Here is a 26,901-nt window from a genome sequence, read left to right as displayed (position 1 = left end):
TGCATAAAGTTGGTTTATTGAACAAAAGTAATCATAGCTACAACGCATAAATATTTAGTATTGGAATATAAATTCATCTATATTATTATACTCATTCTTATATGATTAAACACGCTTGTTTTAAGATAAGGTAATAGAGATTAATATTTGTACATACTAAATACGTTATTTTCATTACTGAAACGTAAGCGCAATATAAATTGAAGTCGATTCATCTGATAGATAAGGAGCCTATTGTATCGTGAGCCATATCTTGCACTTAGTAAGAGAACAATTTCCAATTGCAAAAAAAAAATTGTTCAATTAAATGTTGTGGTAAAGGCCAACTTAGTATGTAATTAAGTACGTATGAACATTGATTATGTTTCTATAGATTAGGGTCTAAGCTATTAAGTTAAACGTAATTCTCTTACAAATTTTATAAAGAAAAGAATATATTTTTAAATTCACTATAACGGTCTTTTGGTAGTTTCGGAGCTCCGACTATTTGATACCCTGACAAACATGTGTTTATACAATAATAGCTTTGTACTTATTTGTATTAAACAGTTGTCTGAATCTGATTAGTACTTACTCATATATTACGAGCTTAGTTAGGTTTGGAGTTGGTTTATTTCGCTAAAATACCTTGAAAATAACAAAGTTTTTTGGCAGTTATATGAAATAGTAGTCCGATTCGGTCTACTTTAACATATTTATTTATTATCTGCAGCAAAAAAAGGTTTTATTAAATAGCTTCAAAATTAAGAGACTTGTTTTAATGTATGGTTGTTCGGTTTGCTAATTTAAATAAAATATAAACATCTACAAATTGTGACTACCTTCGCAAGCATAAAACAAATATTCTGATGAACAAATAAAATACACTTTGAGATATTTCTTAAGGCCTTAATCTAAACATTGCACATAATAAGCTTTTATTAATTGGAAGAGTGGAAAATATATTTTAAAGTGTACAATTTATTGATTGGTTTATTTTTACGTACTCCTTGTACATACCAGCAACGCGTCTGATGAAGAAATATGCATGTACCAATAATTAATAATTAATAATAGTTTTCATTAATTATCGTGTAATATTATTAAAGAGGTAATTATGTTTTGCAAATGTAAGTATTGATTTTTAACTCGATTAAGATCAAATTATTTTAGATAATGATAGTGCTTATAATTCTTACCAGAAAGAACTGTCCTTTCAAATCGAAATTATTGATTTTTTATATAAAATAATTAAATATGTCCGCTACAACGCTCTCCATAATCGAGTTTTTTTTTAATAATATTTGTATTTAAAAGCTAGTGTTTAAAGATCTTCTTTACATTCACGGACTATTGTATTATTGATATCTATTATTATTGTTGTCGAAGAATTATTGATACGACAGTGGACTTGGCTCAGAATAGCTACGAAGCTGCCATCAGAAGTTGGACGTCAATATGTGATTTCATCCTGGATGGCCACTTTGTTTCCTTTAAAATTCAAAACCAACCGCCGCTTCCCAGCTTTGAGCTAAGTCCGCCAATGCCTTTACCAAGTAAATTACCAACCCGACCAGCGACTACGTTGGTGACAGCCGCAGCTTGGGCAGCTCCCGTCTTTGGCTTTGGGAGGCTCCGCGCTGCGTGAGCGCCAGAATCATCTCCACCATCCTCTTCGTCACCGTTGCGGATATCGTCACAATTTCTTTGTTGATTAATAGAGCAATAATTAGCAAAGTACTTTTATGTCCATCGACCCTACTTACTCATCACCATCGGTGCCTTCTGGCATGCTCAGCGCACAGGTTGCCTCTTCAGCAGTCATTCGTTGTATAACTGTCTGATATGCTTTAGAATTTAGCTTGTCCTCGAGAACACCTTGAAGCTCAAAGTCTGAATAAATTTTCTGTTGATACAATGTAAACAATATTTGTAGCAACTATTTTATTAGATAAAGTTCTCATTAACAGAACTAAATTGGATATTGGATTTCTGATGCAACATAACTTTTGCAAAGTATTGGGAAAGCCAAATATTGAATTTTTTTAAATCAAATTAAAAAAATATAGCTATAAAGAATCCTGAAAAACATGTAATGGATGAAAAAAGCTTATATACGTTTTCTGCATATCTGATTATACAGCAGGCAGCAGGAGGCATTTTCTTTATGCCCACAAACAATTAAATTATTTTACTTATTTATGACTGACTACCATATTCCATTGAACTATAAAGGCTTATTACGACTCTGTGAATCGGGGCATAGCTGGCTTAGCGGACAAATAAGATTTCCTTCGCGTATAGCAGGTATCGTTATTAAAAAACAGTATAATATATTATGATTGGGCTTTTTTACATTTAGCTCATACGCCTGTTAATGAATCTGGTTACAAAATCCCAAATTTTTTTTATACCCTGAACCCATTAAAAATGGGTAAAAAGGGTATATTTTATTTGTGCAAAATGTAAATGTGTGTAACAGGTAGAAGGAGCTCCCGACTAGAACCATTTACTTGTTTAAATTGTAAATACAAAGTAGGTATTTACCAAAATGGGGCGTAAGCTTTTTATACTTATTGAGCAAAAAATTGGTTTCGATTGAGATTTTATTAAAAGTTACAAAAAAATTATGTATATTTGAATTGGTTTGTAGCCTTAATTTAAAAAAATATCGACAGCATTAAAAGAGATTTTGCATATTGAAGTCTACTGACGGTAATTATTTTTAAGGAATAAAGCTCGGAAATTTGGCTGACTATGGATGACTTATTATTGAACAGTATAATATGATTATATTAGTTAAATATAACTAAAAAGCTGGATTTTTGGGTTGCTGCCAGATTGTAAGCTTTCATTACAAAATGCTGCTACTCTTCAGCTTCAAAAGCGACAGGCAACATTTTGTTTATATCGAGGAAACTGCAAAAATAAATGTAATAGTTTTGAATACTTACAAATTAAACTACTTCAAATATTAACAATTTAGAAAGAACTAAAGTGTAAAGGGCTAGTGTTAAATTGATACGCATTTGAATAAAATGAGACAGATTCCACTTTGTTCAAATTATTTTCGTCATTTGGGCCCCTAATGAGTCGACCAGAAATGAGTAAGGTTGCAGTCTTATCTTGTTTTGTACGAAGTAGTAGCGTTTTAGTATTACCTTTATAATATGAGAGATAGACGTGACCTGTGCATAGTGTAGGGCGTGGTCCAAACGTTCTGATAGCCAGCTGGAGAGCATACTTATTTGCTGAGAGTACCACTGCTCAAAGAAGTTCAGTGTCCATAGGTCATCACCTATCTTGCCGCGTATTTGATCCATATTGTTACGAAAAAAATTCACATAGCCTTGTCCCAGATCTTTTCCTGAGCTGGACACGTTTGTAAAACTAAGAATCGAGCCAATGAGGCTACCTTCATCGTAACGCGCCAACTTCGACAAAGTCGACTCTAGCACTGACATAAGTTTGCCACTTAATCCTTGTGTCATCGCTACATTCGCTTTGTCGATTTGATCATCGATTTTTGCGTGGAATTTGTACTGTTTTTTTATTTTGATATAATAATCATTAATTTAGTGTATAAGTAGGTTAGTCGTTATTGAGTAGTAGTTTATATTTAAGAACATACATCATACAACATCATAAAAATTTACTTACCAGATCGATACCATCGATGGTGGTTAATTTAAAGCTTTGGTTTTTAGCATCTAATATCACATTTACCATAGCGCACATCTCTGATGGTATAATATAATCGGTCGATATAAAGGCAACATTTTTTTTTAACCAAGACTGAAAGGAAGAGTCTGTGCGCTGTATGCACTGCTCAATCATATCAACAGCCATCATCTTCAGTCTCTGCTCCAAATGCTGACGAAACTCGGCATCTGGCCAATGCAGATCTCTAATAAAGGATTGCAGTGCGTCTAGTTTCCAGAAAAGGTCTTCGGAAGTTGCACAACCATTTCTGTGCGTATAAAAAATGGGGAAGACAATCAAATTATTTATAATCTATTATTAATATTTACTATTAGATTTCATGTAACGATATATTTTACTTGAGCAATCTCTCTATACACTATACATATTTATATACGTACATAATCATATAAATTATTATTAATTTTATTATCAGAAAGCTAGGTTACAATTGCGACCATATGCACAATCACGTCCGAAATAAAGTCGACAGATTATGTCAACATTTTGGATGGAGTTTTGGTTGAGTTTTTAGAAAACGAACTTGGTTCGCAACCTATTTTTCAAGAAGCCAACGGTATAAGACATGTATCTTAAGATGCATCGCAAAAAAAAAAACGCGAATAAAAGGACGTTTGTCTTTCAATACATAAGCTCAGCATGATAATTGGGAAGACATGTTCACAAATATCGACCCTCCTCGAGAAATTCCTGTTGATTCAGGGGAAATTTATAAAAAAGAATGGAAGAACTTCAAATAACATTCAGTGAGGTCAAAGCCCTTTAAACTATTGTATTAATAAAGGGATTTTCATCTTTACTTTAAATAATTTAGTATTATTTATAAAGTTAAAAGTATCGGTATACGAAAATAATTCTTTAAAGATTTGCCCAAAATAAGTGAATAATATACGGTCTTTAATATAACTACCCTCGAAAAGTACAAGGAATGGTTATTTGGAAAAATATTTGCAATGCTTATAAAAAGATAAGGGAGCTTGACTATTAAGATTATAAAAAAATTGAATTCCATATATTTTGCTTGGAAATATAATTTAATTAGCGATTCAATTCGCCCATCCATTAACGCTCACATAATATCCATCGAAATTGAATTCTCAGCATCTATTTTATTTGAGCATAATGCAACCAATAGAATAATAATATAATTACAAATATCGGCGATTAACTTCAAGCAAGCAATGCAACTACAAAAATTTGAAAGGGATGCTTTTCTACATAATTGCTAATACTGATTAAAGGTGTAGTATTGCCATTGTGGTGATTTTTATATTGACAAAGATTATAGGTAATAAGCGCACGCACAATGTGAAGAATATAAATAGCTAATATTTATTTACTGAAATTTATAGTGCCACATTCTGTTATGAACTTATATTTTATATTAATTAAAGCGTATATAAATCAAATATCATTTAAGCTTATAGGCTTATAATAATATCGTTGTAAACACAAATGCAGATGTCCCAAGGAAACCCCGAATTCATAAAAAAAGGCACCACCGCCAGTCTCTACCTGCGTGTGATATCTATAACTATAAGATGCTCGAATACCGTACGTAAATTTTTTTGTTTTTCGATAACTCCTTTTATCCTCAAATCAATGTATCGAATCTTGGTCGCACTTTTATAATCATATCTCTGTGATTAAAAGAGCTAAAGGCAATAAAAAGTAAAATATAAGATCTAGGTTCTAGTATAAAAAAAAAATGCAGATTATATATATTCCACATGTTGGATATCTCCTTCCGCTTCATGAAAAGAAAACAGCAAAATAGTCTTAGCAAATGTATTTAATGGAATATAGCTTATTAGACAATAAACGTAGTTGATATATTGGACCTAGAGTAGTTAGTATAAGGGGGCAAACCTTTCGTGTTAGTACGGCTGTTTTTGTGTGTCTAAGTTAATGCAAATGAATAATATGCACAGGGAAATTGCTAGTCAGGCAATAAGCTTGCACCATATGAAGCCGAAAATTTTTATTGTAATTGCACTAAGTACATGCATATCTGCCATATTACTGGAACTCACGATAAAGAATTTCAAGGGAACTCCAAATTTGTATAATTAATATAAATCCCATTTTTCCGGAACAAGGAATATATAAATTTAGTGTTTCGCTCTCGAACGACACATAATGTGGCTAAACAGAAAATAAAAAGAACCATAAAATATATACATATATATGTTTGTATGTCAGTTCGGATATGCGCATATGTATGTATGTATGTATATGGTACTATTAAGGAAGCAACTCTTCATCGGTAGTCGTGGTGGTGATAGTTGTGGAGGTGGCAGTAATTATAAGTAGTATTATTAAAGCTATAATTATTAAATTTCTAATCGTTAGCATTACATATAAAATGAACATTAATTTACATTTGCATGTATTTCAATTTTATAGTGAAATGCATAAATATGAATTATGCTTGCTAAAGCTCTAGATAAATCAACTCTTGGGTAATGCAATGCATGATAATTGGCAGAAAACAACAAAATGCAAAGAGAACATATTTTCAGGGTGTGGCTACGTAAGTTTCTTAGGTAGGTGCATCATTTAAAAACCTCATTTCATCAGCGGCTGCCGCAGGTGCAGCTGTGCGCCTTGGTAGCTTCGGTACATAAAAATTGACTTGATCTTTCTTGCCGCTCAGCAGCCCCGCTGGGTTGAGAGCTGCCGTGTTTAGCGCCTGGGCGGCATTGTTTAATGCGGCTGGATTCAAAGCAGCGTTTATCCTAAATTTTCACAGAAATATGGAAATAGAAAATATGAGCGGCATATTGAATTTTAAAATATGAAATGAGTCAAGGAACAGAGGATGAACCTACGTACCAAGCCTAATTACGCTTATCAATTCGTAAGCCCATTTCAACATCGAATAACATAAATTACGAGAAACTCACCCACACATAGACACATCAATATTATATATAACAAACTATTATAAATAATTATTAAATAAAGTTTTGCATGAGTGATATATATTAGTGGGTATAACACAGCTGTGTCTGGTGCATGTAAATGTACACGTACTTCCTTTAATTCCAGAATTAGTCGATTTCGAAAATAAGTTTAGAGCCGATCGGATAATTAACAAACAATTTGTACACGTTTTTCATGAATTTACCATACATGTCGGTAAAATTTCCATGACCTCATCATATAAATTACTTAAAGTTCAAGTGTCAGCTTTCTAACTCTGTGCGTTTATTAACCAATCAGTCAGCCAGTTAGGACAGTTTAGAGGAAAATATATCATTTTAAAAATTTGTTTTCTTGCAATGAAGGCAATTCCATGTATATTTTATTTGCATTTATAAATACCCAGCGGATCAACATAAAAGCCTTTTGCGAGCGTCTCATAAAATGCCCTGAAATGTGCTCGTATATGCGCTGGGAACGGGTGGGATATTTTGTATCGCAAAACACTCGTACATATTGAAATAAGAATTTATATATTATATAAATAATATGTAAAAATATGTAGTGTAATATATTGAATTGTCAACGTGTCACAGGACAGCTTTTCACCAAAGGCTCGCTAGCCCTTGCGATTATCGTTAATGAAACCTTCGCTTTCACCAAAAACTGAACGAAATATACATCATAGTGCTATTGTTTTCCGATTTCATTGCGAGAGTCTTGTCTGGGTTAGGCTTGGCATTTTGCCAATATGCGATATTATTTGCGAAAGTTAGGTCCGCTGGATAAATACATTGCTATTTGTACATATTTGTTTTATCGATCGGTATATTTTCAAAAACAAAATGCTGCTTGGTTTTTTTAGTTTTGAAACAATTTTGACGTTTTAGTATGTTCTTGTCAACTGTGTTGTAGATTTAATGATGTATCTATGCATTTACAATCGACTCTTTAATTTGATTATGTGAGACCTTGAATGCGATTTTGGTAATTTTAATTGTGGAATGTGATGGGACCGCTTACCCTTTGCTTTCCCAACGTTCCTTCTCAAAGCCCTTATGAATCGATTGAGCTATTGAGGATTCCATTAGATCCACGTATCGCACCACCAACGGTGCAAAGGTATCACGCAGGTGCTGGTGAAACCGTCCATTTCGCAAGTTATCTGTTTGATAAGGTTCATTATGTCATATTAATAAATAAATATTCTAAATTAGCCTATATTAAATGAAAAACAAAACATTTTACATATGCATGTAGCTCATAGGACTATTATGAAACATATGTATGTTTAGTTCTAGAAAAAATAAATCTATTCAAAACTTACCATCAGACCTTAAGTAATCATTAAGAATTTGGAATAGTGGGAATGAGTCCCATGTATCTGGTGCTTGCTCGGACAAAACTCGGTCCATGTCAACTGCAAAAAGAGACCAGAATATTTCCGCATGCTCAACCAGTAGATCGCTGAACCAAGCAAACGCCTATAGATAAAAACAATAAAGTCAATATAAAAAACAAATGCACTTCAAGTTGTAAAGTTACTGGACAATGTAAGCTCTTTCTTATTTTAAATATATTTTAATAACGAAAAGCGGTTAATATTGTTGTTTTGACGATTATTATATATATATTGGATTGTTATATTATGAAATATATCTATTTAAAATGAATATTGCACATGAAAAAAAAAGAAGCAAGGTCTATGAAGCCAGACAATAATAATTATCTTCGCAGTCATGACCACTTTAACTTGATACAAATTTATAACTATTTCTACGTATTTTCGGTAAGCCGAAATACTTACACACTTGCAGACATTTTTTTATTTATCTAATAAATGGTTAACATAAAAATATAGTATTAAGCTTATTTTCTAATGAAACCCGATTAAATTTCTGGAGAGAACATTTTCAGGTGTTTGTATGAAAAAAAAGTTATACATATTAACTGAACTGCTGAAAAAATTAAAGATACGGAAAATATTTATATATTTATACCCAGTAATCAACGGATAAATGAAGTGTAGTGGTAATGAAAATAAACCGAACACGCAGTCGAGGACAACTTCTTAAAATGTTAAAAAGGTTGATGGTTCGGTTTACGTTTCGAACCAACTCCCTGCGGTAAGTAAACCATATTTCAGACAGCCTTAAATACAGGTATATATAGATCATCACCTTGCACTAAAACGCATTTAAGTAATTGAGCCGACAGTCAAACACAAACAGAAACATTTTCTGCAAGTGTTTCCTCTTTGATAATGGATTTTGTTTTTGTGCTCAAAAGGAATGAGTGCGTGCATTTGGTTCACATGTAAGTATTTAAATGTATTGATGTGACTTTAAAGAAAATAGAATTGGTTATTGAAACATATTTATTAAATATTATTCATTTTTCATAGGTACTATACCTAGGAGGTAAGCGTAATCACCATAAGAGAAATTTAGGATCCTAAGTACGACACACATGCAGTTTTGGAAACCACTATCGTCAATATTATCATTAAGTATCTGCTTTTGAAAAGTTGTTAAATTGAGGTGAAAGCTCTTTATATTATTGGCTCATGAAAAATGACTGAAAACTAAATTTCACAATCGTCTTCCAGCTTATATTATGTTTTTAAATTTCTTTCTTTTGTCTGCCCGCTGACTACACTGACTTGTAATAAGGGTAAAGAACGTATCAGTCGAATATTAATGAATCCTTGTCAAGGATATTTTTACGAAACACACTAATTCCTTTGTTTTCCTTGTATGTCTGCAATGGTATTCAAAAATTGGTAGTATAATAGTTTGGAATCGGGAAAAGTTGTTGTACCACCCCAATTGCTGCCATTTCGAAGATCGCGGAAAAATCAAAATGTATATAATGTAATGCAAACAGTTTTGGGCATTTGTTCAAGATGTAAACATCGAATATGTAACACTTTAAGGCCTTCATTGGGGAGACATTGTTTATATATATTTTTTCTATTTTTGTAACCTCAAAACAATGTTGCGTTCGATCTATTATCTAATGATTTTTCTCTAGTCAAGGACCCAGACTTTGGAAAACTTGGCAAATGTGTTCTGTAGTATGGATGCGAAATTTGTTACTTAAGTAAAAGCCTCAAATCCGAAGTGCCCAGTGAAATATAGACAAAGAAGATACAAAGAGAGAGACAAAGAGTCAGAGAGAGAAAGAGGATATTTAAAAGTATTGAGTATTAACCTATTAAATGGATAACAGCAACTGAAGTAAATACTTCTGTACGATGTGTCGGTTAACAAGCCATATACATTTCTGAGTCATGCTCTGCCATTTTTGGCTGGCATTGTTACATGCATTTAGATAATGTAAGTCGATCACAATAAGATCAAGCAAATATTACGAAATATATACAGTGTATGTACATCAACATAATGTTACAAATAATAATTGGGAAACCGGAATTTGAATCATAAACTTAAATTATGATCATGTTTAGAATACCAGGCCCTATCTTTCTAGTTACTACTGGTACTCTTTTTACAAGCTTTAACATTTTATTATATTATTATACTTATCGACTCTCTCTTTGAAATATTATTGTATGTATATATGCAAAGAAATTTAACTCACAAAGCTGAAAACATCGCCAACACCACTTAGAATCTACATTTTAGAGAAAACCATAAGTAATATTAATACTATCGACTACTTATGCAATGTAGCTTCTGAAAATTTGTTTCTTAAAAAAACAACTTTCAGTTTGCATCATCGTTCTGCAGTATCATAAATTGTATGCAAATTTTGCTTAATATAGAAATATATAGAAAATTAATATTATATCATTATATAGCAAGTGCAATTATTAATTTCAATAATATCATTATATAGCAATAGCAATTTTTGGCAGTTCCATGGCAGATGTTCGTTGCTGTTTTCACTACTCTAGATATGATTTGATAAAATCCATTTGTCGTAATAATGTTCTTTTTTGTATCCAATATTTTTCTTAGAGAGTCGATTTATTGTGAAATATGATATAGTTTTTAATATTTTTCCATTTGAGATAAACAATTCATTGTTTTCATAATATTTTATAGGCTGATGTCGCAGTGCAAATATGTAAAAATGCCGAAATTTCTGTATGATTTGTTATTGGTGTAAGATGCTGAGATATACGCAATTAAAATAAGCATATGTGTATGCGTCAATATGTATTTTTATGAAAGTTGATGTTTGTATGTAAATATTTGTGTTCATATATGGGATTGTTATGTTGTCTATCTTACGAGGTTCTTGTGAGAAAAAAAATCTTGATTTGTACAGGTATTAAGAGGAGTACGTGCCGTTGGTACTGGCGATGTGTATACCGCATGTGTGGGCATACAGTAACGAAATGGGGGCGGTCCGTCAGAGATACCGGCAGCGACATCCAATGTGCCTTTCGATGATGCCTGGTCCATGTTTGAAGTGGCGGAAGCAACAGTGGAAGCAGCATCGACCCGACCGTCTATGGTTCCTGTGCCTGTGCCTGTGCCATCGCCGCCTTCCTTTATTGTTTTAAGTTTTTCCTTTTTGTCGTGTTTGCGAAGCTATATGTGTAAATCGAGTATATACAAATACAAATGTACTACATACGAGTTATAGCTACATACTACTCAAGAATATTAATCCAAGATGGTTCGAAATCCTCATCTTGATAACGTTAGTAAAGTACAATGCATTTCGTTTTTGCTAAATTACGAAAATTCATTTAGAATTGCATTTGCGAATTATAATTGTACAATATTATAACATAGAGACAAGTACACATTTCCTTTAGACGATGTACTTCGACCCTTGTTAATATTGGCGGACAAGAATTAAATCGGTATCAATGGCATGTGCACGCATCTGTATTTGAATAGTTTTTTTTTAATCAAACAAATGTTATATAACGTACTGAAATCTTCCGCAATTTAAATACATGCATGTATTTTTTTATTAATATATAAATGAATTAGTGGCTATTGTAGTATTAAAGCAAATGTTGATATTAATATTGCTCTTAATTATAATAAGTGCTTTAGGTAAGTCTGCAGTCTGAAAGCCATTTTCGATCTTAGTAGAACTGAAACACATTACGCCAACATTGAGGATTCGGGTCTGAATACGAATGTTGGGTAAAAATGTATGTTGCGACCATATAATTCAAATAATAATACATTTTAAATTTAAAAGCTAACAGTCTATTAATTTGCAATGTAATAATGAATTAAATAAACATTACAATGTCTGAACAGATTTGTAATTCACGTCTCGCCGAATGTAAACAAAGATATCCAATCTATTATTCCTGTCTTATATGTATATGAATATGCATGTAAGCCCCTCTTAGAGAGTTATGATCAACAAAGAATAAATAGTACAAATAAATTGATATGTGGATATAGATAAATTGATGTGAAAACAGGGTAATGCATGTTTACACGAAGTATAATCAATGGATGCTGGGGTTTAGGAAGGGGAAAAACATAAATACATACGAAGACACAAAGTAAACTCGAATAGTACACACATGTGTTATAAAGATATAGAACAGGTCAAAATATAAAAGTAATTTTAGTTAATACGAATAGTACATAGGCTAATTAATACAGTATTATACAATGCATAAGGAGGAGTGCTGCGAGATCTGAGTGAGCATTCCAATAGACAGAAACATTTATTGCCACATATTCATAACATTGTTTGCTCATTACAATGTAGATACATATTTGCCTACAGACATTTAAACAACACCTAAAAAAAAAACAGTTGAGTCGTAGCAGGATTGTGGACGGAGTATATACTCCGACATTTGTGTAAATGTGAAAGAATACAGAATGAAGTTTTGCATTATACTTACATTGACTAAGACTATCGTGTAACCCATACATATTGATTTTTTATTTCTAATCTTATTTCATGCTGACGATAACTTACTTCACCATAGTGCTCTTCATTTTGCTGCAACAAATCAACACATAGCTCAGCCAAGTGTATTAAATCCTCTAATTTTTTTGGTGGCGGTACAATAAGTTCACCCCGCAGATCCTCTGCGAAAATAATAAATATGGTATTATTAATGGACTGAACAATGCCAATTTCAATCTATAGGTTACCTTCGATTCTTGCTTCCGCCGAAAGCCGTGTGTAGTTTACAAGAGCAGCGGTCTCCAAGCTTTTTTTAATCATTTGACGCACTTCTTCCGGTGGTACTGGGGTAACGATATCTTTCATTAGAACCCTTTCAAGTAAAGACAGCGTAGCTTTTAATGCTCCTTCAGGGCGACCGAAAGGAAAACAATATCGAAAATTTGTTATTTGAAACTCAAGAAGCTGGCGCAGACGTTCTTTTATTTCAGAAAACTTCTCTTTCTCTTCATGGGTTATGCTGCCTACTCCATCAGGCCTACAAAATTGTTATTAGTCAATGGAGTCCTATTTTTAAAAACACAAATAAGCATTTATACATTACCTGTTGCCATGCACATGACTAGCGCAGAATGCAAACGAATAATGAATCAATGTGGGATCAATCATGTGCTGTTTCTCAGCACGATCCAAAAGGTCGGAAAGATAACATAAGTGTCTGTAGCACCCTCGTACACCGTATCGAGCGCAATACTCGTCCAAAACAAAGACTTGTCCCGGACTAAACCATCCCTATAAAATATGAAGTAACATACACATATAAACGAAATATAAATTTTATTTGAAATTAAATAGCTTACCAGAGATGCGTATGGATCATTTAGTCGATATTCGAGTGTTAAGTTTTGTAACGTCTTAAATAAACTAGCATGATCGAAAGTACATGGATCCGCACTTATATAGTCCTCCATTCCATGTTTGCGTGCTTTATCCGCATCTAAATTATGTGTACACAATATATTATTGACCATAGAATGCAAACTATCACAGCAAACAATTCTATCAATTGGGCGAAACGCGAACCCTGTTTGTATACGAACTGAAATGTAGATATGGATAGCCTCAAAAAGTCGCATTTATTTATACCTCCATATATAAAACTTTGTCCTGACTGACTGACTGATTGGTGATCAACGCACAGCCCAAACCGTAAGAGCTAAAGAGCTGAAATTTTCACTGTAGTTACCTAACGTGCACCTTAGAGCACGTTAAGACGGATTTTCGGAAATCCCACCCGCAGATATGGAAAAATCACGAAAAACGTTTGTACGAAACTTTTTTGTTTACCATCTGATCGGTCTCAAACTTAATTTAAAAGTTCTTTGTTCAAATTCATTTCAGGGGTGTTTCACACTTTTACAAATATGTGATCCTCCTTAGTGGAAATGGGGTTCAAAGATTTGGTGGATGACGTTTCGCCCTCAAATTTATTTTCAAGGATCTATATGGAAAATAATTTGAGACGTGTTTTACATTTTTCCCAGAATCAAAGCATCCTCGGTGTAAAGTGAAATTCATGGATTTTTTTGGTGATGTTTTAATTTTTTCCGATTTCCTTCACAAATATTTTTAAAGCTATACATACAAATTTAATGAATATGTGTTTTAACGATTCCACTCGGAACAGTGGTAAATTGACGGAAAACGTTTGTATGAAAGTTGTTTGTTTACCGTCCGATTAGTTTTAAAATTGTTTTCAAAGCTTTTTGAGAACATTTATTTTATACGTGCCACGGGCAAGGCCGGGCTATACCCGCTAGTATATACATAAAATGTGTTATTAACCAAAGAATTATACTATGACAGCATAAAATGTAATAAGAGCAAAAACTAATGGACTGAGTATGGCTAGTTTTAAGAACCGGCGAAAAATCGGATTTAATCAAACAAGTTACAAATGCTTTTTTCACCCTCTTTGGAAAGTCAACCCTGATCAATAATGTTATACATATTTTAATAAGGAGGAAAGTAAGGCTGAACTCCTAGATGTAAACCTTCGAGTAGAGCTATATTACATTTTTTAATCTGGTAACTTACCACCTTGAATTTTAGACATAGCCGAATTTTTATCCTGTGTAATAGGTGGCGTGGGCTTGTGTGACTGACCAGTTGCTCTATACATTGCCATCACCCAGAGGCTACACTCATTTTCATCGTCACATGCAAATGCAATACTGTCTCCTTCCCGCACAGCATTGAAGAAAAATCGGCCACCATTCAAATCGATACCAAACATGAGATTGGCTATGAAATACAAAAAAAAAAAACAAATTTTTGAAAACATTGATACATGTTTCAAAATATGAGAAAACATCAGCAAGATGATAATAATACGATTCTTTTGCATATACCACTAGCAGCTTCAATGTAATCGACTGTATATCCATCAAGCTGCATCATCTCGGACGGCTCTGATTTTTTTTCCTTATAGCTACACATTGCAAATGTGTATTGAGAGACTTGAACTAAAACAAAGTAACGACGCTTCCATTTTTTCCATACAGATTTTCCAATTGCGAAAAGATGCCTACGGTTGTATTGTATACGCCAAGTTATTTATATTTAGTTATATACCATATTAATATAGTCGTATTCCTCTACATACCCACAATGCTTCATATTTAATGGCTTGTCGAGTCTGCATGCTATTTTGATCCGTACATCCTGGTCTGGCAGATTTTTGGGAACGATCATACGGTGCCATTCAGGTGACTTTAGAGACACAAAATATTAATTGAAATCCAGTAACGTGTACTTTCTTAGAATATAGCTCACTTTGGAAGAAAGTGGTGTAGGCTTAATGGTAACTTTTCCTAACTCTTTGTCCTCCAGCGCCAACATTCCAGGGTTTTCTGTGTACAGCTTTACTTTTACAACAGGCAGAGGATGAGTAGTAGTAAAGTCTCCCTGAGTATCCCACCTGTATACGAAAATAAAGATAATCTAGCGAAATTGCCACCAATTGCACAAGGAATTTTTCTCACATAGGCTTTGAAGCCTCGGCTTGATCAGTTTGAAGCTTTTCCCCATTTTCAACTTCCATTGTACAGTACACAATCCGATTCGGGGCTAAAGATTTAAGGCCTTTTACTTCCATTACAATTACTTCCAATTGAAAAGTAAGTACAACATCCAATTTGGTTAACTGTGTAGTACCATCTTCTGAGTCACCTTCTAGCTTGGAAAGGGATCCATGGGAACGCAGAATCATTTTTCTTATTATAAAATATAAATGACCAACAAAATTAATTCCATACATTTTTGTAAACATATTAATGGTCGAATATATACATATGAAAATTAAGCTGCTTATTTTTAGCTTATTAATTCAATAGTCTCACGTTACTACTACTGAAATACAAATAAATTCTCTCCTGTTTCTATTCATTGATTCTTTAACAGAATTATTTAAGAAACTAGGGTTTGAATGTTTTTTATTTTTTTTATTTGGCGTGAATGATCCGACGAAAACTTTATGCTATACATATTTAGACCCCAACTTTTCAGTCAGGGAGTGTAAAATCCGATAGTTGATTCATTTGTTTGTTTATTCAAAACCTCCTAGGTATCCACCTTTGTACATCACATATAACAACCAATATAAAAAACTCAGATTTCTAACACCTTATATATGTTTATGCATCTTTCATAACTATGCATCTTTATGAATTTTTCTAAGCATACATAAAGTTATGAAAAAAGACACGAATTGAAGATAATGACGACGTTTTAACCCTGAACTACTGGCAACTTTTTTAACCTACTTATCTTAAGCTGCAAAATAAAAAGAACTTACAAAAAGGATGGTGTGCTGCAATTGTTTTATCAAAACGAGGAAGAGAGAGAGATATATATATAAATATATAAAGACACACTATTAAATTCGTACTTGTTTAAAGGTCGATATTGTGGATTGATCGCCCTACCTGTGGTTATAACGTTTCAATTTTTGTAGCCCATATTTACTGTCCATATTCCCTTTTGATACCGGAAGTGATTCTAAATTCGCCATCAGTAGATTAATAGAAGATTTTAATTCCTCGATGTAAAGGGATTCCATTTCTTTAAGCACGAACTTTGGCATAAGTTTTCGGTTTTTCTCCATTTCTCCCACACGCTGCATACGGCCATCCAATTCTCGTCTGATGGCCGCAGCTTGCTCATCAGCAGAATCGAGCTAGTAAAGTTGTACAAAAAAAAATAATTACCTTTAAATATATGCAGACTTATGAATAAAAGGAATATAATTCTACAGTTGAATCCCTGAGCATACAATTTCTCCAATCTTACTAACAAGATATATATATATATAAATGAGTGCTCTAGTCGGGAGTGTCCTAAACCTTATCTACCAACACAAAATGCACTTGCAATAGTAAAGTTAGTTCCCTGTATCGGCTCCAATTTTGCAATTCCATTCAACCACAGTCATACCAAGATTTTCCTTTCAATGAAAAAATAACTTTACTGAATTATTAGCAAATACACAGAGCACGGCATACGATATAATTGCAATTGATATTCTATTTGTTTTTATCTCCATTTTTAAGCAACTAATTTATCAATGGCCGCACTCCTTCTAATGGTGACATCGTCAAGTTTCTTAGCCATCGTCACAAGATGTCAGAATGTCATCGGCGAACCCAATGATCATATTGTCCTCCGGTAGGCAAGGCTCAGACTCGAACCAATTTCTTTAATTTCCTAAGTATTGCCCTTGATCTTGTTGGACAGTGTACTCCGTAGCTTGTTGGCACTCCAGCTCATGTAGCCAGGGAATTTTAGCAACGCGAGAACTTATAGCCAAGGAGTCACCCTCACGTACTTTTTCTTCACCTTATTTAACTAATTGATTGGAATATGGGTTGTTTTGGGTAATTTTTAATTGGGTCTCAACTTGAAACCACTTTTGACGTTGGCCAGTGGTTTGACAAAATAAAACCAAAATCCTAAAAGCATGCAATAGTCGGATCCATTTTATACCCTGAACCTATTAAAAATGGGTATAAGGCTTTATTGTATATGGTATGGTGAAGTTGTCAGTTACGCAAACCAAGTATAATTGCATTAAATTGTGGCTTAATTTGGTGTGTAGTTTCAATAAATTAATTTATTTAATTTAAAGCTATCGCACCAGGTTAGTGGTAAAAGCTACATATCAGATTTGATGACTTGCTATTAAAACCAATCGATTCCTGTCGATTGCTGAAAAACGGGGCCAGTTATCGATCACGAGAAATAAAGTCAAACGGCGCGGGCATTGACAGGATCTACGTCTAAAAATATTTAAACATATGTTTTGGTCAGTAATGGTTGACGCATGTAAAATAATTATATAATTTTTTGGTAGCGACTGCAGTGAAGAACAGCACAATCGAATTCTGATGTATGCATATACACACTATACGAACAAAAATGGCACATTTCATTTTACGTTCTTTTAGTTATCGAGAGGGCACAAGATTTTCGGTTTCGTTTTTGTTTCATAATAAGTACATAATGGGGTTGGTACATACGCCTAATGCTCCATAAAACGATAAGTTATGCTTACCATCAAGGCATTGAAGAGGATTTGATGTTCGAACTTTTTCACAGATAAAATCTGTTGAAACATATCATAAAGTTGCTCTTTGGAGAGAATCAGCTCACTATTCAAAGATTGTTGCATGCGCGAAGGGCGTTTTGTATCTTCCTCGCCACTACCCTTGAGGATTATGTCGAATTTTGCCATCCAAGATGTCAATACAGTTTCCTTACTTAGTCCGTCAATCTCTGGTAAGGATCTTTAAGGAATAGTATTACATAAAGTACGAACTTCAATAAATTCTTATGGTGTGTTGTGCTAAGTACTTACCTTACACGTTTCTCAATATTATTGCGAAAAACTTCGCGAAAATCATGTTGCGAACATGCTCCAGACTGAACCATTTTCATAACTCGTTCCGATTTTAGAAATACGTCATGGTAGCTTTGTACGGCATTTTGAAAGGCTTCATCAGCCATTATTTGCGTTTCACCCTTCAAAAACGCCTTGAAAACATAAATCAGTTATATTTTAAATTATTCCATTTCAATTTAATTACTATTCAAGCGAATGTGCGTAAGAGAAACGAGAATACATATTTTATATTTCTAATCCCTAAACCCAGAGTTTTCGATCTGCTCAAGAAAAAAAACGGTCAGAATTCCAATTTAGAATGTAGACTCTCCCATCATCCACGCTCATTTTTTGTGGGGTACATCTTAGTCGGTTCGACTTAAGCAATCTTTTTTCAATTTTACCAAGTTTCAATTTTTAAAAGCAGGCTGGACAGTTTATACGGATCTAGCATTTTACAGCGGACAATCACTTCTTCACCATGTAAACTAATCAACATTGACTTGTGAAATAGCCCGCTTTAGTGTGCTTCTGACCATTGAGCTACTCTATCATCCAACAAAAAAGGGCAGCAGAAAATGTATTAAATTGCCATGATCTCTAATATGCAGCACCTGAAGCTGAGTGTTCTTTCTTGCGATCATATCTCTTAGCTATTAGACCATTATGCTAGTTATAGTTATCTGAAGATTGTTTAATAGGTTTACCTGAAATCGTTGTGTTATTATCTCTAGCTGTTGTTTTGTTATTTTCGGTTGCCTTTTAGTCATATCCGTAGGTTGTTTTGCATTGAATGGATATGATATGCAACGCGATATAAACACATATAACTGAATACGGCGTTTGCGTTCCTCCTCCTCGCGCTCGTGTTTCTCCTATTACAAAAATATAGATGTTTGAGAAGTTCAGTTCTTATGGGCATATTAATGAAAAACACAAGATTTTTTATTAACTTCTAATCAAAAAAATACTCTAACTTAACTCTGCCGGATGGTTCCGACATTAACACATTTCATTCGATACTTAGTAAGCCTAGTATGTAAACGCTAATATGAAAGATAAGTTTGAAAGATATAACGAAAGCAAATGTAAAGCCTGCCTGAAGTAATGATATACTATAATAAATAAAATATAAAATAATAAAAATTGATTTTATCATCCTACTTACATGTGGATCGCCTCCATCATGTTTATCGCTTGCAGTAGATGGTGATGGCGAAAGAGGGCGTGGCAGCGAGTTAGCTCGCGATGATCCGACACTTTGGCTCAGTGTTTCTTGCGAAATACCACTAGACGATGATAGCAACGTTTGATTATTATTTTTTTGAGTTACCTTCTGAAAGGGGCCCTCTAACTGCGAGCGCCCACTGCTGCTGTTAGTGCTCAAAAGGTGCGAAGGAGCTTTAATTCTTGACACATTGAATGCACTTGCACTACTAGCTACACCGCCAGCAGCAGCCTTTTGACCGTGGAAATTTGGGTGCGGGGATGATATTTCAGTTTGATAGTTGTAATGGTGATGTTGATTTTCATAATGGTGTTGACTTTGCTGATGACTTGACTTTGTTGCCGGGCACAATTGCTGAATTATAATTTTACTACCGCCGTGCCCTTTATGGGTTGGCCTCGCTCTATGCGCCAAAATTAAACCGAACAACCACAGACCATGTGATTTGTATTCGTGTTCAGATGTTAAAATATGTATTGGCAATGATGATGAAATCGATGGTCGTTATGGATGTTTTGGTTCAGATTATATAGGTAGTAGTTGTCGGGAATGGCCAATTCAGGTGCAAATACAAACCATCGACTCAACAATCGATGGAATTTATATTAAATGCGTCACATGAATTTTTATGTACTCCAATATATATTCACATACATATATATATATATATATATATATAGTAAACATAAAAAAAATTATGTTTTTAAACAAATTTTTTATTTTTGATGCATGTGTGAGTTATAGATGCAATCCATTTTGGAATTGTTGTATTTTATTATTGTTTTTCAGATAAACGATGTGCCAATTAGTTTGATTGTATTTATTTTTGTTGATATGTACATACATGTGCATGTGTTTAAGATTTGGACGAACGTAGAGCCGAAAAAATATTAAAAGGAGTTAATTTTTGCAATTAAAATAATTTTGATGTGGAACATAAATGTAAGGTGAAAATAAAGTCTAATTTCATTTTATCTTAATAAATGAGTTAAGCTCAAGTAAGAGTGTTCTAGGCGAGTGTGTTTGATTATAAAATCGCCCTGACGATCTGTCGTAACATGATTTTGAACTTTAACTGGCAAACTAATGGTCTAACAAAAATGCAAAGTTCCTCAAATAAATTTCAATCCTCTCTTTAACCCTGGCAGAGGGTATTATTATTTATTCCATCAACCAAAGACAATATAAACACTAAGTTGAGTAACGCCCATACATTTGAATGCGACGCAAAATTTCTAGCCTGGCCTTTCATCTGGCCTTTGAGGCTTCGTACGGCATGCCTGCCGACTGGTTGTTCGTTCTCCAAAGACCAGACGAACGAATGCCGAAGTCGCGGCTTGCTGATGCTGACACGAGCTACGAAGTTAGTCGCCAGCCTGCCTTCAGCAAAGCTGGTCGATGATGCTTTGCGTCGCTTCGTTTTCGAAGTACATTGAGCAAAAAAGTTTAGAACTTACGATCGACGCAAAGTGCTTGTGCTTTATCCATGAAATGCATGCTTTATTTAAATGATATTTTAACCTATATATTAACGATTAATTTTACACGAAAATTTAAGAACTTATATAATTTTTACACAAGGCGCTTCTTGCGCAATAACTATGTTAAGAAAATAGCACACATAGATTGATTTCACTTTTCTTTCTGGACAGTGTATGCTCGACAAAAGTTCTTGTCTCAGCCAATAGCGTGCGTGCACCTTTCGTTTTATGCGTGAATTATACATGCATAATAACTTTAAAGTATGTATGTATGTGTTGTTATTCACTGCTCTGGCTTCAGCTGGCAAGAAATTAATTTTGTTAGTTTTCTAGCGCAGATCATGACCTATCCCAAATTTGTGTTGATATATGAATGCATTTTGTGTACTGAGGTTGACTCCGAAATATGTATTTCTAAGTCGATGCAAATATTTACATATATTCTTTAAATTAAATTAATATTATTTTCATTCTCCAATAAAGAAATAAAAGAGTGCTAAAAAATACAATTACATTTTAAGTATACTCGAAGGTCATATTTAGTTTTGACCCCATTATAATTATAATGGCCTCCTCGCGGTGTTTATAATTCGAACAAAAAAAAATAAAATAAAAATTAATTAAATGTATCTTTGAAAACAACAAATTTGCACTTTTATTTCCTTAATTTATTTTGTATTTCGTTTTCGTTCTCAATTTTCAAAAAATCAAGCTGCATAGTAGCATTTTGTTGTATGGCGTTACTCATCTTAGTGTTTATATTGTCTTTGCATCAACTGTGTTATGCCTCGATGGAAACATATACAGTTGGACTTTAAGTCTGTATACTATAATATACATAAGTGGTTGACACAATTTCTGTTGCAAATGAACCCCCTTGAGTGCTTGCGTCCATTTTGTTATGCCCAGAGAGAATAATACTGCTCAGAGTGTCAGCCGAGCCGAGCCGAGTCCCGAATGATCAGTGCCAAGCCGTAACTCGATCAATGCACAATTCCCGTATATGTATATGTATGTTTGTTTTGGTTTCCTTACAGCCCAGAGACACATGTGTTAACGGTATGCAGTGTTCCTCGCCCTGGCTTGTTGCTTTGTGATCTTGCGTGCATTTCGTTCTCACTGCACTCGAGATCTACATACAAACATACATCTGCATGTATTGTGTGGATGTGCGCACAGGTCGATTTATGCATTTGACGCGAGCATGTTCTTCAATGGCGCTAACTTCGGTTTTTAGTAGCCCTTTTTGTGTCCGCAACATCTTAAGGCACACAATATTTCATAATATAATTTTATGTTGAAAATGTGTTAGCGATTTTAAAAGTTCCAATCGCAACAGTGGTAAATTGGCGGAAAAGGTGGTAAAATGTTTTTTTAACCATCCGTGCAGAAAATTAATTAGATACGTGTATCACACTTATGGAATATTAATTTGATTCGTTTTTTACGTTGAGGAAAATATAAATACATACCCAAAAGGCGAAGTTTCAGGTTTCGTCCAATCACCCTTAAACTTAAAGCGCTACATAGACCTAATTTAAACGGTTTTTGTTGTTTTTTTTTTTATCATCCGATCGGCTTCAAAACCAGAGATGTTCGTAAAAATTTAGACGTGTTTTACTTACAGTATCCGCTCCTCTTGGATGATCAGCAGATCTTATTGTGCGATAGAATATGTAGTTGTGCAAATGTATGTAACAGGCAGAAAGTAGCATCTACGACACAATAATGTACATATATATTCTTGATCAGCATCAATAGCTAAGTTGATCTTCCCGAGTCCGTACGAATGTATGAACGCGAAGATCTCAAAACATGCGCATCTTTATTACACCCTGAACCCATTGAAACTAGGTTAGAAGCACATGTATGTAACAGGCAAAAGGAAGCATTTCCGCAATTGGATGGGGCAGCTGGCGCAAATTCAGAGAATACTGCATACATGTACACACACACATTCATGCGCAACCGCTTTGAATTCTATCAACAGCATAGCAATTTGCTGCTATATCGATGTCTCTTACAAGAATGTCTCTTATTGAAGAATCTATTTTTTTTTAATTTTATTTTTATTACTGCCAAAGCAAACGAGCTCGTATCGCTAGCTGCATTTGGTGTTGAATGAAGAGGGTTCAGGGTATCCCCTGGTCGGCAACTTCCGACTAGAGTCTCCTACTTTTTTTCTTTGGGATCTTTGCGAATTACTTACAACCGATACAGCCATGAGAACGCCACATTTATCATCAGAGATGGATAGGTTTTGCGAAAGGTTTTAAACATGTCTTAAATGAATATTCACAAAGATCTCTGAATATTGTTTTGAAACCAATCGGATAAAAAACAAAAAAACTTTCATAAAACCGCATTTAATTTATAACCAATACCATAGTTGCGAAAGGAATTTTTAAAATCAAAGAGTGTAAGACCCGTTTCAAATAAAATGTCTGAATGAAAATGAATTCGATCTCGAAACTTTACAGAGTAAAGAGTAACAAGTAAGGGCTTCTAGTCGGGACCTCCTGACTAGGGGATACTCTGATTCCCCTTCTTCCAACATCAAATGTATATATATATATATATAAAACAGGATATCGATATCGATTTTTATCGACTGCTTGGAAACGGAGTAAGTTATCGATTATCGGAATAACTCGATCTGCGCAGGCATTAGGATCACCAACATCTAATTTCAAGTCCCTAGCTCTTATAGGTTCTGAAATCTTTGCGTTCATACATACGGACAGACGGGTATGGCTAGACCGACTCGTCTATTGGTGCTGATCAAGAATATATATACTTTATGGGGTCGGAGATGCTTCCTTCTGCCTGTTACATACATTTGGATTTTGCACAAATACAATATACCCTTTTACCCATTTTTAATGGGTTCAGGGTATAAAAATCCTAAGATAACCAGATTTGACTGGCAAAAATCTTGGCAACACTGTCAACAAGCCGCGACTTCGGCATTCGTTCGTCTGCCTTTTAGAGACGAAGAGCCAGTCGGCTGGCGAATGCGGGAAAGCCGGGCTAGAAATTTTGCGACGCACTCAAATGTATGGGCATTACTCATCTTAGTTCTTATATTGTCTTTGATATTACTAACATATTCATATTTTACTATTACATCCTGCTATGCGGACAAGTAATCAATTTGTATATTATATATTATGCTTGTTGTCTCACTTTATGAAGAGCCTATAGTAAATGATTACCCTTTTCCTTGCGTGTCCAAATAAAAAAAAAAGACAGTGATTAAATAATTTGTTTAAAAATCGCTTACCTAAACTTACAAAAAACATAGCGTATTGTAGAAATAGAAGAAGATGATATTATTGAAACACGCTCATTAAGTAAAGAAAATACGGAAGAGATTGTGAAATCAAAATTTGCTTCGAATAGCTTTGGATTGTTTAAACTAAGGAACTGATATAGGTGTGTTTTTTTTTCTGAATGCTACTGCAGTGCGGACTGGAGCACTCTTACTTGTTTATATATACTTGTATGTATGTAAATAAATAAATCAGTGCACCATAAAATTGCAAGCCAAAAATACATTTACCGATAACAGTGCACTGAGTTTTCTACAGGCATGGTTTTCATTATTGTACACAAGTTTGTTTTGAGTTTTCACACTACCTTGGAATTACATTGTTGGGAACTTCAAGGCTGCCTCCTTCAGTCCCAAATTGGTGTTGATCATTTTTTGTTGATCCTACTCCTCCTTCGTTGCCATCAAATCGACTTTTTCCGCCAGAAGTATTTGATGGTCTTTGGTTTGATTGAAAATCGCCATTATGGGTATTAGGACCGGATGTAGTAATAGGTATGGTTGCAACTGCTGTTGATGTTGATGGTGCGGCTACAGGTACGACCGTTTTCTGTGGAGCTCCAATACGTCCTTTATTTGGCAAATTTGCGACGGTTTCTTCGTCTCCCTCTTCTTCACTAGAGCTTGGGTCTATCATGGCCAAGTAAATGGTTGATCACTTAAATGTTTTGACGGGCCCTAAAAAATATTCACGGTGAATCTTTTTGCTAAAATATTCACACTTTAACTAGAATACATATGTAGTAGTTGTATATTACACATTTTATGTGCAGCCTTTGCATTTCTAATTGTAACCATCAAAACTATTTACAAATTAACTTTTTCGCTATCTAAACTTTAAGACGGTTTAAAGGACTTATTAATCTGCGAATAAACAACGAGATTTTAAATGCCAAATTGGATGCAAAAATAAACTAAATCCTCCTCGTTCGGCGGGTTCATATATCATTATAGATCAGAATTTATACATATCGTTTTAAAAATCAGATATCTAAAAAAATTCTCTTGGCAAAATAGTTACGGTTTTTTCAAATATCATCTTCAATACATATACATACTTATGCATATATAGCTACATATGCATATACATGTATATATATATATACATATGCATATATACATATAAATATAAATAAACATGTATATATACAATGTACACATACATATGTACATATGCATAAATATATACTGTACAAGAAGTGGCCGTCATGTCGGTATGCCACGACATGTTTACAATGTATGCTGGGTGTAGGGGACTAAAAGTGCGTTCGCACTGAATAGCCAAAACCCGAGGAACCCCAACCCGCCTTGAACCAGTTTTAGCCATGTGTTACTAATAAGGGTGGAAAACGAAATAGCTCGGGGACTGTATGCTTCAATGCGAAAAAACTTAGTTACTGACTTCCCCTATTGTCAATAATGAAAGTATACTAAAGCCCTCAACATATTTTTAACTAAAATTTGCTATCTACGGCATTTAAGCATAACACACACACACACACAACCTAGTGGGTGGAGAGTGAACACCCTATACACATATACATATATATACGAATTTGTGCCACTTTTGCTAATACCAAAAAACAAGACATTGTCACATGTATGTGTATTTGTTTTCACTGATTCGATTTTTTAAATCACTACACTTACACTTTAAAAAAGATTTGTTTAGAATATCGCATATTTTTTAAACTAGTTTATTTTCCATTATTGATATTTAAATTTCACAGTACCAACTAAACAGATTTGTATGAATATTTCCGTATTGGTTTGGGGTGGTTTTTCGTTGTCATCAACAGTAATGTTAAAACCATTTGAACATGGTTGCCCAAGTCCTATTTACTTGAAACCTTAATATCATTTTTTATTTTACTACTTAACTATGATTTTGCCAAAAGATTAAACAATTTGTGCAAATACTGGTTGAAATATTTGTACATATTTTCGATAGTTCGTGGTGGTTTGCCGATGCATGTTTGGAAATTAGCTGTGTAAGTATGATAGTTATTGAACGTGCAAATGAGTCAGAATGGTTTATATTCCACTTAGTTTTTCACAAGTATTCCATTCCCGGCGTAAATCTTAATTTTATGGTATCTTTTGCCAAGAATACGAAATTTGATAGTTCCGATAACCCCGCCACCGGGTTGCTGAATGTTGTCACTAACCATACAATGTATAGACATACCAAATGGCCCTTTTTATCGAAACAAAAAAATCGAAAAGAAGCGAACCCAATGGTACCTGCGAACCATTTAAGTGTGCCCAGACAGGGTAAGAGTGCTGAGAGTGGCAGCCGAACGCCGGCGTCAAAAGCCGAACGTTCATTATGAAGCCGCATCTCGCTCAGCGCACAGCGTCGCGGATAATGATGCGTTTTCTTAATATATGTATGTATGCCATTTTTAAATCCTTACAGCCCAAAAATATA

At 34.1% G+C, this 26,901-nt stretch overlaps 1 protein-coding gene across 7 annotated transcripts; it reads right to left on the bottom strand.

Moving 5' to 3' along the window:
• On the bottom strand, positions 1–26,610 carry Cadps (calcium-dependent secretion activator 1). Of its 7 annotated transcripts, none has more exons than XM_015168484.3 (25): positions 26,204–26,610; positions 24,779–25,148; positions 19,599–19,719; positions 19,138–19,305; positions 18,407–18,582; positions 18,104–18,335; positions 16,479–16,729; positions 16,349–16,363; positions 15,537–15,767; positions 15,328–15,472; positions 15,158–15,264; positions 14,904–15,079; positions 14,590–14,796; positions 13,353–13,489; positions 13,097–13,284; positions 12,741–13,030; positions 12,562–12,674; positions 10,944–11,189; positions 7,955–8,111; positions 7,651–7,792; positions 6,270–6,440; positions 3,640–3,949; positions 3,141–3,521; positions 1,746–1,885; positions 1–1,684 (listed from the first exon to the last, which is right to left on the bottom strand). In XM_015168484.3, exons 2-25 carry the CDS (start codon positions 25,105–25,107, stop codon positions 1,480–1,482), a joined length of 4,638 nt encoding a protein of 1,545 aa, XP_015023970.1. In that variant the 5' UTR covers positions 25,108–25,148; positions 26,204–26,610; the 3' UTR covers positions 1–1,479. The 7 variants fall into 7 exon arrangements, with proteins under 7 accessions (XP_015023970.1, XP_015023972.1, XP_015023974.1 ...); XM_015168486.3 differs by having other exon boundaries at positions 26,121–26,609; XM_015168488.3 differs by lacking the exon at positions 16,349–16,363 and having other exon boundaries at positions 26,121–26,610.
• Positions 26,611–26,901: the final 291 nt, after the last annotated feature.

This window comes from Drosophila virilis, chromosome 6 (assembly GCF_030788295.1).
Source record: "Drosophila virilis strain 15010-1051.87 chromosome 6, Dvir_AGI_RSII-ME, whole genome shotgun sequence".
In the NCBI taxonomy this organism is placed as follows: Eukaryota; Metazoa; Arthropoda; class Insecta; order Diptera; family Drosophilidae; genus Drosophila; species Drosophila virilis.
Note: the sequence above shows the minus strand (reverse complement) of the source record. Positions and strands in the feature narration are given on the sequence as shown.

Excerpts from the sequence above, each read along its gene's own strand:
- Cadps (XM_015168484.3), bottom strand. The coding sequence starts at position 25,107 with ATGATAGACCCAAGCTCTAGTGAAGAAGAGGGAGACGAAGAAACCGTC. Across the intron at positions 18,336-18,406 it reads AATATTGAGAAACGTGTAAG|ATCCTTACCAGAGATTGACG; the intron begins GTAAGTACTTAG and ends TATTCCTTAAAG. Across the intron at positions 3,950-6,269 it reads GCAGCCGCTGATGAAATGAG|AAATGGTTGTGCAACTTCCG; the intron begins GTTTTTAAATGA and ends TTATACGCACAG.